This window comes from Parambassis ranga, chromosome 13 (genome assembly GCF_900634625.1).
Source record: "Parambassis ranga chromosome 13, fParRan2.1, whole genome shotgun sequence".
NCBI classification, from domain to species: domain Eukaryota; kingdom Metazoa; phylum Chordata; class Actinopteri; family Ambassidae; genus Parambassis; species Parambassis ranga.
In genome coordinates, this window is record NC_041033.1 from 9353894 (window position 1) to 9373200 (window position 19307).

The following is a 19307-nucleotide window of genomic DNA, read 5'->3' on the forward strand; positions in this document are numbered from 1 at the left end:
TCTTGGAAATGACTATGACCTGGATGAATGAGAGCATCCACAGATGACGTCTAAAGTGTTTTTTTTTTACCCAAGAGAATAAATTGTACCTTCTACAGACTGTATAACCAAAGGTAAAAGTCCACACTGCATTTAGTTAAATAACAAGAGACCAAACTGGCAACATCAAATTATCATGTTAATGATTTATAAACTGAGGGTCGCCCTCCTTAATCCAGTGGATATGATTAAGTCCAACACAGAAAACACCTGGAAATGATGTCTTTATTAATAGGAAGAATAACTCATTCATTGCACTCCACGACCACATTGTGTTAATAATTTTCCTGTGAAATCGGTTTATTAAAGGTGTAGTACGAAAAAACATTAAGCAAAATGTCATAAAGCAACTATTTACCCTCCCCATAAACAAAATGAAAACCATATGACTGGCAAAATGTTTTAAGTCAACTCTGAAAAAGAATTTAATACTGAAAATAGGTAACACAGGACAACAATATCAGGTCTTCCCAATATGAGAAATCACAGTTTTTTGCATTAAGTACTTTTGGTTATTTGTACTTGGCAAAAAAAAGTACCAATTCTGACATATGGCAAGACAATGCAGATAAACGTAAAAAAAAGGAAAAAGAAAAAACCCTCGAATTTAAATAATGCTTTGCTACTGACTGATCGCCAAGTCGTTCAATTTCATTCTCAATCGCATATTTACACCTATTCACTAAAATTACAACAAAAAAATCTAAAAATCTAAAAAAAAAAAATGTATGGGAAAAAGAATTTTTGTTCATTTGGCTCATATCAACTCACAATACAGTCAAGCATTAAGTGTGTGGATTTACAAAGGAGTGCTGTAGTCAAAAGTCTGAACATGTATTTGTTTTGTCCCAGTGAATGTGCTTGGACACCTGCCGACCTGGAATCGTTTGTCCTTACCTTAGCTCAAAAAACAACTGCATGTCTGAGACTACAGTAAACTTAGTTGACCCCTGAGTTTCTAATGCAAAACTAGTGTATGAAATACCTCATTACAGTGTATCTTAGTGCAAGCCAGCAATATGCTTGATTAAACAGAGGTATATTAGATAGCACCCAAGCTGACAAGATTCCCCAGAATGGTTACTCTGCTGGCCAATCACAACAAGCAGTATGAGAGGTGGTGTTCTGCTCTGTATCCGTGTGGAAACCAGCAGTTCAAATGCTTGATGTTTTTACCTATTACATATATAAACATGTTTTTCATAGAAAATATAAATATCCCTGAATGAAACAGATTCACAGCATTTTCTCTCGAGGACTCCAGTGCTACTACCATAACCTTGCCATCAAGTGTCTTTAAGGTCTCCAGTTAATCCCTATAAGCCTGTACATCCAGCTGCTTAGTCCTTCATTCACTGTCATGATAGTTTACAGTCCGCTTCCCCCGGTTCCGGGTGTTCACACGCGTCCTTCTCTGCGGGTGGCTGTATGACTCATCACTGTCCTCCGAGGCAGGCTGTGGGCGGCGCTGCCTTAGCTGTCGGGTGGCAGTCCTTTCGCCAGTCCTAGACCGTGTGTGACTTCTCCTCTTTGGACTGCTGTGGGACCCTGAGCTGGCAAATGAGTTTTCAGAGGCTGAAGAAGACTGCTCGCTTTCTGAGTCTGAACTGTGTTTGCTGCTGCTGTAGCCTTCCTTTTGTTTGCATTTTGGCTGCCTTGTGTTTCTCTTACTTCTCCTCGAACTGACATCTTCCTCCTCCTCCTCCTCGCTGGAAACAGAGTGAGAAGAAGAATCCTTGTTGCTGTTTCCGTCCTCTTGTCTGGATTCCTTTTTGTAATGCCTTGTGGAGCCTGACCTGCTGTTGTTTTTGTTCTTGGGTGCTGGCTCTTTCTCTCCATCCTCCTCCCCATCTTCAGAGTCAGAGGTGTAAATACGTTTTCTTTTGGAAGACTGCGGATTCCTGGTTTCACTGGGCGAGGTTCTGTTGGACATTCGTGTATTATACCTTTCTTCCTTGGACTCTGTGGCTGTTTTGTTGCCATTTCTCTGTCTACCCTGATTTGCAGAATCCTCCTCAGAAAGAGAGTTATCACTGATGTATTTCTTTTTTGGTAGGACTCGGAGGCGCAGCCGTCTGTTTGAAGTATTATCTGAATTATCTGACTCTTCGTCTGAGGAGCCAGTAGAGCGTTTCCTCGACTTCCTTCTGGGTTTGTAGTCCTGCTCAGAACTCTCGGAGGCTGAGGTGTTGCCATGAGGCCGCTTACCTTTGTTCTTGTTTGTTGTTGACCTCTTCGTTTCAACTTCCGATTCTTCACTGGAGTGATTGCTTTCTACTTCCTCCTTTTTCATTCTTTTCTTTTGTCTGCTGGATCTCTTTGGAGAATCACTGAGTTCCTCTGATTCTGCACCATCCAGTTTATTATTTGAGGCAGATTTTTGTTTGTCTTGGCTTTTTGATTGTGAAACTTTGTTTTTTTTAATGTCCCTGTGGATTTCTTCCTCCACATTTTTTCCATTTTGGTGTGGGTGTTTCTGGGGACTGTGGTCTTTGTCCTCTTCATCTGAGCTTACAGGAGGTTTGCGTCTTGTGGTCCGGCATTTGGTGTCTTCTACCTCCTCTTCCTCCTCACTTGTAATGCTAGTTTTCTTGGCTGCAGTAGTTGCTGTGCTTCTAGACGGTTTCTGAGACACAGGTGCCCGTTCCTCTTCCTCCTCCTGAGCTTCTCCTGAGCTTTCCTCTGCAGTTTCTTCCTGCTCAGAGTTGCTCCCAGATTTGTGATGTTTCACACTGTGTCCATTCATGTGGGACAAATTATCTGCAAAAGGAGAGAAAATCCAACTAATTAAAGCACCTTTTACAAAGTTAAAAATACATTTTAACAAAATGTATCATTTCTCACCATTTCCCTTCGTCTTGGCAGCTTGTCTTGGCCTCTGTTTGATGGACTTTGTGTCTCCATTCTGCTTCTTCTGGGAGGAGGATGAAGCCTCGCTGTCATTGCCATCCTCCTCATCCTTGGATTCACCGCCTGATTCTTGTGTTTTCTGAGATGCTACAACATAAAAAGGTTGAACTGAGTAAAACTGCCAGAGGAGATAAAAAAAACCAAGACCAATGACCTGTTTATTGTTGGCTCCAAAAAGCATCTGCCTACCCCTTGCTGATGACTCTCCATCAGAATCTGAGCTGCTCTGAATCACTGCAGTACGTTTGCTGACCCGGGCCGGGGGCTGGCGGAGGCGGCTGCTACTCCTTATTGGCTTCTTGTCCTCATTCTGTTCTTCGTAGTCTTCATCTGATGCTTCAAGGAGTTTAATCTTATTTACAGCTGCCCTTGCAGTTTTTCTCTTGAGCGACCTGCGAACCCCGACCTCGTTTTCCCTGTCAGAGCCCTGTGATGTGGTTCTGTCCCTGTGGTGATGCCTCTCCATGCGAGAAGACCTGTTGCTGTGGCCGTTCATTTCTGCTCGGCCCTCTGAAAACAAGCCATTAAACACAATGATTTCACATGTGGAAAGGTAGGTTTTGTGGTTTGTGGTGGAAGGTGGGTCATTGTTGTTTACCTGTCCATTTTCTGTCTCCAGCAGCACTGTTTCTGGTCAGCCGCGTATTCTTGCTGTTCTTACTTCTGCTGGGATAGCGACGACCTGAAGACTGGGAGGACATCTCGCCATCATCCCTCTCTTCACCTTCACTCTCAGATTCCTCCTCCTCTTCTTCTTCATCCTCGTCTTCACTGTCGCTCTCAGCAACTAGCAATGGTAACAACAAATATGACACAACTTAAAGTAATTTGTTTGTAATTTTAAATTTCCTCTTATCTCCAAAATGTCTTTATTCTGACCCCGTTTCCTTTGCTTGGCACGATTGCTTCTAGTAGGTCTTGCTTTCTTTCTGCGTTGATGATGCTTTGGGGAACCTCCACTTTTCTCTTCCTCTGAATCACTCAGCTCACTTTCACTGTCAGAGTCTGATACAAGAAAAATAAATACATCATTGCATTTATTTGGCAGATAATACATTGAAAGAGTTACTGCTGTTAGTACTGCTGCACGATTAAGTAACATTCCACATTTTTTTGTACCTGGTGTTGTAGAAGCAGCTTTGGAACCAGAGTCATCTTCTGATGAGCTGTGACCTGAGCTGCTGCTTCGACTTCTCCTGGCCCTCTCAGGAGCGGACACTTTGGTTGAGGTAGATTTGGTCACTGACATTGACTCAACTTTTTCCTGAGTTTTGACTGCAGCCCTCTTTTGACTTGGAGAAAAAAAAAGGGGGGGGTGTTTTATTTGGCATGCAAATGTACCATAATTAACGGTTCTATTTAAAATCGGATTACAAATTGTGAGCTAGTTTACAATAGAAAAAGAAATAATAAATAATAAATGACCCATTCCAGTTCCTAAGTGAAGCACATAATATACTAAGCATTCATCTTTGTGTGTGTGTGGGGGGGGGGGAATCAAACAGACCTTGCTGTGGCAGCAGGATGCTCCTGCTGCTGGGCTTTCTTGCGGAACCTCTGACTGCGGCGGAGCCTGTCACTGCTTTTGACTGCCGTTTTGTACTCAGATATGACTGTTCTGATTTGCTCCTCAAAGAAGGCAGAGAGCCGCAAGGTCATACTGTAAATCTACAACAGAGCAAAGAATACAAAGAAAAACTGAGCCTACGTATGAAAGCGAAACCATTAATGACTTGTTACTTAAACCTCAAATTACGACACAGAGTAGGATTCAGCAGATTAGCATTCCTCCTCAGGCTTTAATTATCCCTTACCTTGGAGCGTTTGTTGGGTGTGTACGCTTTAGCGTTGGCAAATATTAGCCGAGTGTCTTTGCACAGCTCTGTAGGGTTTTCATAGTGGTCTTCCTCCAGAGTCCTTTTCACTGTGCCAAAGTCCATCGGTGTATCAATGATGTCATGGTAGTCCTGGACACAGACACACATGATTCACATAATCTGTTGATGTTTACACTCACACAAAATGGCCTCAATGTGCTATGTTAACTTACTGGATAATTCTGAGGATTCACAGGCTGTCTGAATGGTTCCGAGTCCTCACAATCGAAAATGTAGTTGAGGAGATTCTTGCACTGTTCCTTCCAGGCATCTCTGTCTGGCAGCACCTCTACAGAGCGCTGAAAAATATGAAGGAAAAGGAAACACATCACATATTCTTATCACCTAATACAGTTATAAAAATATCTAGGTTATATCATGTGCTTTGGTTATTTTTTTACTGCTTGTGTATCATTGAATACCATCCATGTATCATTTACCTGACGCAGTCTGTGTCCTGAAGATGTTCCAGGAGCTTCTGCATCTTCTTCCTGTGGGCAATCATCAAATTTGAAGTTGGTAAATGTGCTGATTAACTGAATGAAAACACAACTTTCAGGTACCTGCCTAAAATGAAAAACAACATTGCTAACAATCATAACACAGCTAATATGTATTTAAGGTTTACATTACCTATTCTCTTCACTGAATGATTCACTCACTATTTACCTATTTAGTACTCTATGCAAATGTTTTAGGCACCTATTCTAGGTCTTGACACTAGATTCTTATTCACCATACAGTGCCATCAGGAAGGCATCTGATCAGTCCCAAATTAATTCAGGCCTCAAACATCCACCAAGTTTCAGAGAACAGCAACAGATAGTATGACCCTTACAGAACCTTGACCTCAACACCACAAAGCCAGGCTGGGATTCCACAATGTGACATCTCAGATCTTTTTTTTAAAAAACTTTTAAGTCAAACACTTAAGTGCTTCAAAATACTACTAACAAAAAAAGCTTTTGTTATATCAGACTTACCTCATCATCCTCATCCATTTCCTCCACAGCATTGTAAATCTCCATGATATCTGTGCAGCTTGGATTACTGGAGTAAGACATGCAAAATTAGTAAACAAGACAACACTTGATTGAAAAGATATTATGTACAAATAAACTCTCATAGTCAATCCGTTACATACTTCACAAACTTCTGGAGGACGTTTGTGAGGATTTTGGCAGAATGGGCAATCTTGCTCCTTGGCTCATTGAACGTGTGGGCATTGTGTGCAACATATCTGGCATCCCAAATAAATGCTGAGAGACGCCTGTGGACCACAAATGATAAGTAAATACACAAATGTCTTCACAAATTTGAAGAAGTTTTAAGGACAGAGTCAACTGTCAAGACCTGCTTAGATTATCTGCTAGCGGGACAAAAGCGTGGAAACACTGACCTATAGAATCTGTTCATGAGTCTGAGTCTGATGGTACCCAGATCTGTGGGATAGGCAATCACAGTGCAGTAGGTGGGGTACTGAATCAGGTCCACGGGACCAGAGAATGGAGCTGCAATCTCTGTAGCACAAACAGACAGGAGGGTTGGTTAGTATAACTGGTGAGAAGCCCTCTTCACTTTAAGAAAATTAGGTCACAAGAAAAGGATGTCTTGTGTATTATTACACACCGACAGTGATGAGCTGATTGATGCCAGCGATGATGCGTTCACACTCTTCATCCCTGCTCCTCTCACCCCACTCTCCTGGTAGAGGTTTGTACATCAGCTCCCTCATCTCTTCTGCAGTCACAGGTATACCACCCCCTTCTGTCTCTGGCTGTGGATCTGCACAGCAGACAGACTTGTTCAATATGTCATGAAATATAATCATACTCCAGTACTGCATCTATGTGTACTTGCGATGGCAGTAACATGTCTATATTACCATCATCTTGAATAGGTTCCACATCCCATGGACTCAGCTTCTCTGTCTCTCCATTGTCCCACCTGGCAAGAACAACAAAAAGAATGTTACAGCTCTCATGTGACAGCATAGCTCATTATTTAACTACTTACAGTCGTCATATTGACCCATATGATGCAGTCTTAAAAAGTGATGCTTTTGTTTCTTGCTAAAATGTTTGAGCCACTCCAAGAACACATACAATGTCAGGCCACAAAATAACCACTAGGGGGCAACTAGCCAGAACCAGTTGACAAATTCAATTTATTGTACATGTTGCAAGTAAATCTAAATATACTAAAAATAAAGATGATAATTCTAATGTCAAATAAAGTTTGTAAAAGAAAGATTTTAGAAGCTTGGGTTTTTATTTTCCCCTAGAAATGCATCTAAGCTTTGTACAGAGAAGGTATCAAAAGCACAACAGCAGTATCTGTTGCAGATACATTCTCACAGTATCATTCCTCTGGTTTCTCACCTGACTTTGAAGCACTGGAAGAGACTGTCTGGGTACTCTCTCTGATAGGGCTCCTGACAGATGATGGTTCCAAACCACCAGGCATCATCTATCACTGAGCGAAACCTGTCACCTGCAAAAAAAAATATATATATATATATATATATATACACACACTCAGAAACAACAGGGTACTCAAATGATGATAAAGTTATTATTATTCTGATTCTCAGAAAATCCTTCTTAAGGGCCAAGGGCTGACTTACTTTGTTGCCAGTTTCTGCGGAGAGCCTCATCATAACTTTGCCTCAACACCAGGAAATCAATGACATCTGGCATATCATGATACCTGTAGGACATTTATGTACATTTATATAAAAAAAAAAAATCAAAACTGCAAACGTGAACTTGATGCAGGACTATACTAATGAGTAAACACTTCAGTTCAAGAAATCAAAAATGTATTATTTAACTTTAAAAACAACATCTAATGTGCTGCTCTAGAGGATTCTTAATGCAGTTGCTTACTTGATAGAAAAGGACTTGTCTGTGATTTTGCCAGTGCCATGGTCAATCAGAGTCAGCTTCAGACAGCAAAGTGTTGGAGGGCAGACTTCATATTTGATTCCAGTTATCTTCACAAACTCTTGGTCCTAGAAAACAACATTTGTTCCATTTTGTTTTTCGTTTTAATGCACATACATTTCTTCCCCCAAATCACCCACTTGGAACTTTTAATTTAATCTTTTCTTATTTTACTTAGTCTTACCCGCAACTCCATTTTCTTCCATGGTTGTTTTTCTAAGTTGATTGGGTAGAGTTCACTTCTGCTTACAGCCTCAACATAGGCTTCATGTCCCTGTCGGAAATAGATCACCTGAAACACAAAAGATAAAAGATTCATAGGAAAATAAAATTGATAATCCAATGCCTTACTACAAGACCAAAGCATGCTGTAGGCACAATTGTTTTCAGTTTAGTATGTCAACGTGTTTTAATTGTTTACTTTTACTATATGTTTTACAGTAGTGCTATTTTCTTGCAGTGGCCACACAAAAGCAGATTTTCTTGCCAAAATATGACAGTAGACAATATAAATATTCAAGTGTCTTTGTAATAAAATACACTTAGTTGATTAGATCTGCCAGACATACTAAACAAAAGGATGTTGCATTACTTTTTGGTTCACATACTCAGGTAAAGTAATTCTGAAAGCACAACCCTATGCTTTTCTCTCCTAATGTTACATACCTCATCCCCCATTTGAGGGACAAAAGGAGACTTCCTAGGAATGACATCGGTGATCCATGGTGATGGTCTAAATTCATTGGACACTTCCCTGTTGATGGACGGTCTGGCTTTTGGACGCTAATCAGTGTAAAAAGATGTAAAACATTATATGAGTAAATGTGGACTTGTTTCCATCATTATACTTTGTCTGTGACAGTATCTAAAAAACACAATTCTTGATAAATGCAATTAATTAGCAGGATTGGTAAACTCACCCTTGGTGCCTTGTTCTTTGCTTTCTTGGCCTTGTCTTTGCTTTTCTTCCTAGGTTTCTCCTCCTCGTCGCTCTGCTGCTTTTCGTCCTCTTCTTCATTCTCATCTTCCTCTTCTTCAGAGCTGCTTAGCTTGCGCCTCACTCGTTTCCGTGATGACAAGGGGGTGGAGGGCTGCAGGTTTATGCCAGCATCTGCTGTCCAGTCAGAATACTCACTGGATGTATGGCTGTCCAATCAAAATCAGATACGATTATTCTTTTGTGAGTTTTTTTTCGTCTGAAGTTCAAACCACAAAGGCCTCTGTGATCTCCGCTTTGCAGCTTCATACCTTGAGCTGTCACTGTTCCACTCTTCATCATCATTGGATGAGTCCAGTTCACTGCCATCCAGTTCATTGTCCTGGAGGGATTTAAAAAAATTGTGAATAAAGCTCAGGTGCTTGTGTGTGACCAAGAGAGTAGAAAAAGTAATACCTCAGAGTGTGCATCTGAACTTGCAGTCTCCTCTCCTTCTTCACATGACAAGTCAATGAAGTCCACCGCATCACCGCGGCCATGTGTTCGCTTAACAGTGGCAGGCTCCTCATCTGAATCATCCTGAGAAGCAATTCAGGAAAAGGAAAAACAATTGTTTTAGAGGGCACTGTAAATTTACACTGTACATGCAGTCAGAACTTTGTATATCATCTACATCAGCAAAAAAAATGTTGATGTATGGCATCAGACTGGCCATCAAAAAAAAACAGCTAATGAACAAGAAACCTACTCTGCAGCTGCTGTAGATAATGCGTCTCTTCTTTGCATTGTATAAAGCCACCTCCTCATCTCCTTTGGCAATTCGAATGTTCTCCTGGTCCCTGAAAAAAATAATTTAAATATGTTAAGATGAACATGTAGAAAGAAAGAAAAACATATAGAAGTAAATGTTGAGCTTTGTGACACAAATTAACCAAAATATTACAATCCCTTTCTAATATAATGCCTAACAACAACTATGGCCCACATGCATAGACTCTGAATTCTGTAAGTTGTGGTTGGAACTGCCATAGAACATCTCCTACCTATAGCTGCTAGGTGCCAGTTCAGGCACCACCACTCTGCGTCTCCAGGCCTGCAGGTCTCTCTCTGTGGCCATCTGGCTGCGAGGAGCATTCTGGTGCATCTGGCGTACACCCTCTACTTGTCCACTGCGGCGCAGACCCACATTAGGGGGTGACTGCACATCTGCTCTGTCGTTCACAGACACTGCAGTCAAAAGATAAAATGTATTCACTCTCAGGTGGCGTATTTTCAGGACACTGAGAATAATTTACAAAAATAACAGCGCTAGCACAAAACAACTCCTTATTAGCTCAATATGACAACTAAAACAATCCATAACATCGCTGGCGGTGCATCGATACCTCTGCGTGGTGTGCTAAGTGTTGGTGCCAACACTGGGGCATGTGCATCAGCTTGCCCTTCAGGTCCTTCAGAGCCCGACACGGCCTCTGTCCCAGGCTGGCTCCGTTGGTCCTGTTGCGCCTGCAGCTGACGGATGGCCTCGTCCAAAAGGCTGCTGCGTCTAACTGCAGCTTCCTCATGTTCTGCAGTCTGCTGGCTAATCACCTGTTCCACAACCTCACCATCACCTGGAGGTGTGACATAGAAGATGCAGGAACATGAATGGGGATTTGTAAACAATTACAACAGGCACAAAATTATTGGAGGAAAATGCATTGTAAAATCTAAAATCTCATCAGCTAAATCAAAATGGACAGGAGTCAATTCCTTTCTTAAGCTTACGAAGAATAATTATGTCTAACTATAGCCTTACTGGTGGCTACGTATCCCAACTGAGGAACCAGGTGCTCAGCAGCAATGTTCTCCCGTCCTGGTACAAGACGCTGGTACCTGATTTTCAAATAAATGTATTTAAAATTAAAGAAAACATTTTGCAGAGTTCACTGCAGACACTGGTTACTAGTAGAATTAAGCAAACCAAACGCTGACATATGAAATATATACATAAACGTAAATGATGTCTACCTTGGTGGATGAGGGTTACCATCTACGTCCACCAAGAATGGTGGGGGCATGAGATGAGGTGCCTGCTGTGTCTGCTCATCCAGCACAAACCCATTGCCATCCCGGATCAATGGTCTGTAGTCGGTGTGGAAGAACACCTGGTCTGGAAGCTGAGAGAGGACCAGGAGACACTTATTTTTGGCTAACACTAATGCAAATTATCCAATACCTCAACACATGTAGTTTGCAAGGTGTTACTGTTCAAGAGATAAATAAATTAATAAGTTCTTGCCTTTTCATAAGGCTTGGAACTGCCAAAGCCAAAGATGAGCAGATGGCCATGAGAGTCTGTGCAAGCGAAACGCTGCCCATCAGGAGTGAATTTGCAGTCGAAAACAGCTCCATGACCCTGGCCTTCAATCTGGACAAAAATCACAAAATAAAAAAAACTCAGTAACTCAAAGACTAACTAACCAGAGCACAACTGTATTTATGTTTCAGTGTTACACGATCATGTCACGTCCCAAAATGATGGATTATTCTACTGTTCAGTATTGGTCTGGCAGTGCTGCATGTCTGTACCATGTTGAAGTAGTGCTGTGTATTTGTCCCTCGCAGTAAATCCCATATGAACACGTTGCCATCATGGCCAGCAGACAGGATGATCCTGGGGTCAAAAGGGTGCGGCTCAAGGACAAACACCTCAGCCTCATGGCCCTTAAACAATGTTCAAGAGAGTCAGTGTTTGATGATTAAATTCTACCCAGTCTACAGAGAAACAGAGCATTGTGCACAATTACTTTAAGGATATGTAGCAGCTGTCCTGTGTAGGAGTTCCACACTTTGAGGAGATGGTTGTTAACAGCCGTGATGACTGTATTGTCATGGCGATCCCACGCTACCATGGTGACTTTGGGTTTGAAGTAGCTTTCCTCTTCACTCATTGGTTCAGCACTGAGAAATAAAAACAAATAATTAGAAAATGCCAACACATTACACATCTTAAAATACTCTGTCCAATAAGTAATTATTTCATTACTGAACTCATATCACTGGTAGCTTGTCTCTGATGATATTTTTCTAGACAAGAGGCAGGCGTTTTCCACAAAAGCTACTGCATTATGCAATAGATTACTCAGTGGTCACTTGTTTTCCCTTTCACTTTCCACAAGATTATTAACAAGTTGATAGCCTTTCTCTCTCCAAAAACTCCACCATGGGTTGCCATTTTGTGCATTAAAACAATCCAGAAGATTTTCACAACATCTTAATCTAATATGCATGCTGAGTGTATTTTGTGTGTGTAAATAAATAGGAAAACATCATTCCATAATGTGCCTAAGCTTCAATACTTATACAATATAGATGACCCATTTATGCTGCATTCATTGCCAGTTTATGGTGAATACATTAATTAGAGAGAGGTTCTCTTTTAGTGTTCCAAAGTCATGGTTACAGTTTAGCTTTATGTGTTTAGTTTAGTTTAATGTGTATACACCAGAAAAAGGTTCAGAAAAGTCCTCACTCTGAAATATTATGTACTGAAAATGCAGGCAGTCAGCCTCCAGCTGGAAGAGATGCAAAAATGTTCACAACATACTGCCGAGTGTTTTACAAGCATTCAAGACTTATACAATCTGACAACTGAACAAATAATACATTTGGGCAAATGAATTCCTCAGCTGACATCAGCACCTGGTTCTGTTGGACAAGCTCCGACAGCTCTGCTGCAGCTTAAGCACCAAATAGTGGCTCTTCAAACAAATACGGATGCGAGCAGTTGCAAATAGAAATCTTGCTTTTGAACATACTGCTTTTGAAAATGATTGTACATCTTCATCTCATTACTTATCTGTATGATAAAAAGCATTTTCAATCAGACTGTTTCATGACAACAAAGCTAGTCCTTACCCTGGAATAGTGGCAGACATGTTGAGCAAGATGCATCTCCACTGCTGCCGCTGATGGAGCTTCCAGATCCTAGCTGTTCCATCACGACTTCCACTCACAAACCTGTTGACAAGACAGGGACAAACACCATGTCATGTCTCACTACTTTGTACTTTCAACATTAATTCAAATGATGTAAGCATGAATGAATATATAAATATTTAATTATACCTTTCACCTGAGTGGCAAAATTGGATGCTGTCAACTTTATCCTAGAATGAAAGCAGACTCACGTAAGATTACAGACAAAAACATTCAAGTCTTAATATGTAGCTCAAGATTTTTTATCAATGTGCAATATGCTACATGTCACAGATCAGTTCTTACTGTGTGCTCATGGAGCTCTGATATCTTTTCTGGACTCCCGCTTCCCAAGAAATAGATTCTGATGACATCGTCGGTACTTCCCGTTGCTAAGAATATCCCACCTGAAAAACATTTTTTTTGTTTAAGGTTGGTGTTGAAACAAGTTCTGATAACTGTGTAGCATAGCAACTTAACTGTACTTTAAAATGAGTACGGTAATTACCTGGACTGAATGAGGAGCACACAGTCTGAACTCCTGGCCTTGGCCGCTCTGTAAATTTGTGCGGTCGATCACTTGAAGGGCAGTAGAAGAAATGTTATTAATTTCCTAGACAGCTGGGAAAGTAACTAAATTAGACAGGTACAATGTCATATAGGAAAATAGACCATTTATAATTAAAAAGGACTGAGGTTTTGCACATTTGTCCTTATTCTGCTACAGAATGTGCAAGTTTAATGCATCATAGTATCAAAATGTTCATGTTTGGTTCATCCATCCCAACCTGCATTTCAGCTTTGAGACAACAGATCAGATTACAACCAGGTTTAACTTCTTTTGTCAATTAAGGTGAAACGACATACATGTATCATTTGTACATGTATCAGACATTTTATTTGTTTATGTGTGCTTCCCTGTTATTTACCCACATAACTGTTCTAGGTATGTTTTCTTTAGGCAACCCGGTTTGACTTGTTTTTTTAGTTATGCCTTAGGCCTAAAGGACAGCTATAAGAAAAAACATTACCACTCCCATTGCATGTTTATGGGAGTGGTAATGTTGCAAGTATCTCAATTTAAATCTTCAACCAGTAACTAACACTATTACTATGTTTATACTGAACAACGATGTTTTAAGACAATGAAATAATTCCAAGCAATATGACAATATTTATGAATGCCCCAATTTCAAGCATATACTGTTTTGTAATAAGCACCGCTCACCTAAATTTGATGTTGTTGCTGTCCCACTGCCAGAAGCAGACAGTAGCATCAGTTCCAGTGGAAAGCATGTAACGTTTGGAGCCCTTGGCAAATGGTGAAAACTGAAAAAACAGAACATATTTAGATATCAGACAACTCATTTATACACATTTATAACACATAACACATTTATATTGCATGATCAGCACAGATACTGGCATATAAATGCAGTATGCAAAATTACATATTCCCCTGACTGCCCAGGTCAGTCAACATATTGAGCTTAAGACAGAAAAAACAAGGTTCAAATGTTATCTTCTGGTCTACACTTTTTGATTAAGTGTAGATTAACTGGACCCAAAATTCTTATTACAGGATTAAGAACATTTTTTCATCTACAACCGTAGCAGCAGGTTTTTATTCATGTGCATATTACAAGAAAGACATTACACTGAGAGCGATAAAGAGAGGCAATCAAGGCTGAGGGAGTACATCATCAGACATGCCATTTCATTTTATTTCATTTAATAAAGTCATACAGTGTATGCAGCCTGAATAACCCTCTTCGCATGCTATAGTTGAGAGACAACAACTGGTGTATTGCCAAAACTTTCCAGGTGAAACCTATGCTCTGTTTTTTTTTCCAGGAGCTGTGTATGAAGACATAAATAGTAACTGTTTGATCACAGGGTGTACTGAACCAAGGATACACCAGACTAAAAGTGCTGTTACAACCCATGCCTAGAGTAAGAAAATGACACTTCTCTCATTCATATGATAAGGACCTCTATTTAGCACAGTAGGGGTAACATATCTACTGTTCTTTATCTTTAAAACATTGCATAGTAATAATGATGTTCTGCAAACCTGAAGGGAGGTAATGGATCCACTGTGTCCCTGCAGCACAGCCACAGGGGCACAGGTACGAAGGCACCATACACGGATGGTCTTGTCACAGCTTCCTGCAGAAATCAGTGTGTTCTCATAATTGACTGCCAAGTCTGTGATCTCTGCAGAATGTCCTCGCAACGTTGAATGAAGCCTGCCATCAAACGAAGACCAAATCTTGACCAAACAGTCATCTGAGCCCTGAAAACGAATAAACAGTATTATTGACATACACCAGCATAAACCTCTGACTTGGTTCACCACACTAATAACATGAACAACGTATGGCACATCATAGTTTGGTCTCAGTGTTAATTTACATGAATATACAGTCATAAGGTAAAATAAAAAAACTCTGCTTTCAACACATAAAATATGCATTTATTTTTTTAGTATTGGGATGTATTAGCAAATTATCTCTTACTGTGAAGATCCTGAGACCAGTGCGATCAAATGCAATACAGTACACTGCAGACAGATGCCCCAGGATCCGCCTATGCAGACGCATGCGCTCATAGTTGCTGACAGGACTGATGGAGCTAAAGCGCTGCACTCCCGTCAGCTCCCTTCCTCGATGCACCTCCACTGTTGATGATAAGACACAAACCATCAGGAAACTAGGAAAACATTTTAGGTCTGCAACTACACTAGGGTTTGACACTACTACAGTGGGCGAAAGATATATTTACACTAATGTGGGCAGGATGAAATTAAATACAATTTGGGAGGCTGTTATTTCTGGCTTCAACCACAGTTTCCTAATAAACCTTTATGCATCTAAATACAACACTAAAAGTTAAATGACCCTTTTGTTCAACGTACTGTCTTTCCTTTCACAGACATCGTGCCAATAACATTTCACTTAAATTACAACAAGAAATGAAACTCCCATCCATAATTTAACTCTGATCTGTAAACAATGACAATATGACAGCTACTCTCAAATTTGCTGCATCTGGTTTGTATCTGTTGCTATGGGAAACAAAAAAATATCAGAGAAACAAGAACACCATCCATAAGGTTTGTTTTTACTGCCTTAGGCTGCAGTTGTTTTTACATTTCTGATGCAGCATTTTAATTGATGCAATATTTAAAAAAGTAGTTACATCAACAATATTTTTGAATTAATTATATATCCCAAGAGCCTTTGCATGCAATACCTGAGGGGAGGCCTTGTGCCTAATAGAAAACATGGTTACAAACAGGCAGAACAAGATTCTTCTTCTTCGAGTGAAGGAGATATGAAACAGCGCCATCAAACAGAAGAAGTCTAAAATTCTACAATATCAATCATATAAAAGCCCCGACAAATATTTGTAATCTTTCTAATGTTATTGTCAATGCAACTGGCATGTTATTAACTAATATTGCAAATTAATGAGCTGTAACAAGGAAAACAATCTGGCTGAGTCATGGTACACACCCGATATTCACAGGAATCAACCACAATACACTGCGAAGTATTCTAAGCACATTACATAGCATTTCAATGATTTAACAGTTAGTGATACAACAATACCAAACATATCCATTTCATTTGGTACTACAGAAAACAGTATTCTTAAGTAAGGCCAGACCTACCAAGGTGCAGGGGTTTCTTGCGGTTCAAAGGCCTCTCTGGTGGTCTGCCCCGGTGAAGGGCTGCATATGATGAAGCTTTGAACCGCACATTGTCGCAGTCTGGAAATAAAAAACAAAAAATTCACAGAATGATTCAGAATTTTTACCGGCCATATGACAGAAATGGATAGCATCTGTCTGGTAACTGTACAACTCAGAAACCATATTATTCACTTGGGGTGAGATCTATAGCCTACACTGCACAGATCACATTAAAAACACACAGACAAATGCTGCCTAATTGTTGCAGGGTCATTAGCCAATCTTTTGTCTGTACAACAGTGGTTTAAAACATCTCTGAATCTTTGAAGAAGGAAACAAATGGCTGGCATTAGCCTATGATGGACAGATGCTTCATCCAAATACATGCCATGTATTACAATTTCCAATGAGAATATTCCAAATATAAACAAAAATAAAAACACAATGCACATCAGGTTAGGGCCACCCTAAAACAACATGCAAGCTCCTGTAGTGAAAAAACACATACACATGTGCCTGGAGGCCTTGAAGACTGTTTACCTTTTGCAGTCCTGAGCATTGACTGCTTTCCAGACCCCAGGAGAGAGTGTACACCTGGGACACATGATGGCACCTCTTTGTCAAGAAGTGGTCCAATCTGCTTACATATCTGTAGCAAATGGTCTGGTGCAATATGTCTGTTGGCTGCAACCTGTCAAGAGTATCCAAAAACAGAGTAGTGTCATAACACTAAATAAAGACCAATGTTGACTGGTCAAATAATTGGCAAAAATAAAAAAGCAGTTCTGTTTATGAAACTAAAAATCTATACAAACATCCTACGTGGTAATTTTGTTTCTTTTTTGTATGAAAAACATAAGAGTAGTTGTTTAATGTGCTGCTTACTCCTATTCTGAAGGCGTAACTTCTTATGTTAATGTTTCTTATTATCGACCAATCACAACGCAGGTCACATGCAAAATAACGCAGAGACAGCGCATCGCGGCCTCTGATTGGCTGATACAGCCGTCTCAACACAGAGAGAAGCCGAACTACCCACCCTATCCGCAGTACAACAGTCGGAGCTAAATAATATCAAACTCCCGGTCCAAATACAGTTTTCAGCGACCAGTCAACAGTTCACTCTGAAAAATGAAACAAGTGGGAGCGAGGTGCGATCTTGTCAAGCATCCCAACTGACGGGTTTCAAACAGTAATCCAAAGGAAAAAGAACAAAGACCGTAAACAAGCACACAGCATGGACACACGGTCCCCCTGTCACAAGACAATAACAACCGCCGACAATCAACTTATAAACAGATATGAAGTAAAATCTCACCACGTCTTCATATGTTCTCGGGTGCTCGTTTCCCAACCAGTCCAATCTCCTCGGTAAGAGCTGTGAAAACAAGAGTTTGGTAAAGCCCAGAACCACAGAAACACCGGCAGGTACACGCTGAGCTAGTAAAAAACGAGTGATGTCAAACGAGTGAGACGTCCGGGGGTATTAAAAAGTCCACAGAGTGAAACAAGTTTATACCCAAACTGAACCGAGACCGAGGGATAGCAGCTAGTTAGCAGTTAACAAGCAAGCAGAGACAGCGAGGATACACACCTGATATTCCTCCAATTCGCTCGCCAGGACCTGTCGAAGATTCAAACGGCGATTCAGATTAGGATGTCTCTATTAAACTCTATTATCAAGTAGCTAGTCAACTATTTTCAAATACAACAAACTGTGGCAGTAAAGCACGCCAGCTCAGCTCACCTCAGCCGCTCTCCGACATGGACCCGTTGTTAGAAAACGAGAAATCAAATAATAAAGCTCTGAAATTGAAGAGCGAACACGGTAACAGTTAGGAAAAGCAGTTGGGATATCAATTAGCACGAGCTATATCGCTGTAAATTAAGCTATCAATTGGGTTTACTTCTGCGGCTTACCCGACTCAAGGAGCGAAATGTTCCGATTTTTGGCCATTGAATCGGCCGTGATTTGGAGAGGTGAAACAAATTTTACGCTAACTTTATGGCTACAGAGAATAGGATATATTTATTTAATTTCAGTTACACAGCTCTGACCCCCTCCACGGTTGCTCCCGCTTTCTATTCAGCCTGTTTGCAGTCGCCATTGGAAGGATGAGGCCTCAGCGATACGACTTACTTCCGCCAGAGCGGAGGAACACAGGAAAAAGGGGGTGGGGAGGAGCACTTTCTCAACAAAAGACTAAACTATACGTTAGCTTAAGAGCTAACAAAATGTATATTATTTGAGCATAATATGGAGTACAAATACAATTCCCAAAACGGCGTTAACAATAATCACCGAATTATTAAATTAAAAAATACCTACAATGCAGTATTAAACCGCCCGCCCCCTTTCTTTCTGACCAAGGTCGTGAGTTCGGCACATGACGTCATTTAAATGGTAGCTAGTTTTTCTTTATCAAGGTCTTGAAAAATAATTTTGTGTCTTTTTTATTATGGTAAAATTATCAAACGGGACTTTTGATACTATTGTGTTGCAAAACTAGACTAATTGACAACATATATTATACATATATACGTGTTTACATTGGCCTCATATTTACAGTCAGTATAAACAAAACAGCCTATGTACCAGAAATGTCTAGCTTTTAAGAGGGAAACAAATGTGAAATTGCTTGCACATTTGTTAGGGAATATAGTATAAGACAATATTGTATAGACAATATCAACTAGTCCCCACATTATTATATAATATTTTGGACTGTTTTGTAAAGAAGCCCTGTAATCTTGTCTTGATTATCCTTTTAAACTGTGCTTGCATGATGAATTTATTTTTCTAAAAGTTGCATTAGAATAAAAAAGACTGTTACATTTGTTTGGTCCAATTAGCCACACAACAAAGCTTAAGGAGACTATGAGTTAAAAACCCTTATACTTCAAGTACCTTTCATATTATAATAAAAAGTAATGTACCTCTA

General features: G+C 40.2%; 1 protein-coding gene across 1 annotated transcript; it reads right to left on the reverse strand.

The window, feature by feature from the left end:
• Positions 1-255: 255 nt before the first annotated feature.
• Positions 256-18488, reverse strand: brwd1 (bromodomain and WD repeat domain containing 1). The gene is made up of 44 exons (XM_028418919.1): positions 18286-18488; positions 18113-18171; positions 17960-17989; positions 17684-17743; positions 16906-17056; positions 16345-16443; positions 15188-15348; positions 14743-14964; positions 13897-13997; positions 13177-13247; positions 12975-13075; positions 12819-12859; positions 12609-12710; positions 11498-11651; positions 11280-11414; positions 10990-11118; positions 10719-10867; positions 10507-10583; positions 10094-10321; positions 9752-9935; positions 9457-9547; positions 9165-9287; positions 9020-9090; positions 8692-8917; positions 8438-8554; positions 7956-8063; positions 7715-7839; positions 7453-7535; positions 7208-7319; positions 6712-6773; positions 6456-6611; positions 6226-6346; positions 5971-6096; positions 5810-5876; positions 5267-5317; positions 5000-5125; positions 4764-4916; positions 4457-4617; positions 4069-4241; positions 3829-3954; positions 3548-3736; positions 3139-3459; positions 2884-3036; positions 256-2799 (listed from the first exon to the last, which is right to left on the reverse strand). The coding sequence occupies exons 1-44, from the start codon at positions 18320-18322 to the stop codon at positions 1388-1390; spliced, it is 6744 nt and encodes a 2247-aa protein (XP_028274720.1). The 5' UTR covers positions 18323-18488; the 3' UTR covers positions 256-1387.
• Positions 18489-19307: the final 819 nt, after the last annotated feature.

Excerpts from the sequence above, each read along its gene's own strand:
- brwd1 (XM_028418919.1), bottom strand. The coding sequence starts at position 18,322 with ATGGCCAAAAATCGGAACATTTCGCTCCTTGAGTCGG. Across the intron at positions 16,444-16,905 it reads AATGCTCAGGACTGCAAAAG|ACTGCGACAATGTGCGGTTC; the intron begins GTAAACAGTCTT and ends TTTTATTTCCAG. Across the intron at positions 6,097-6,225 it reads CTCATGAACAGATTCTATAG|GCGTCTCTCAGCATTTATTT; the intron begins GTCAGTGTTTCC and ends TGTGGTCCACAG.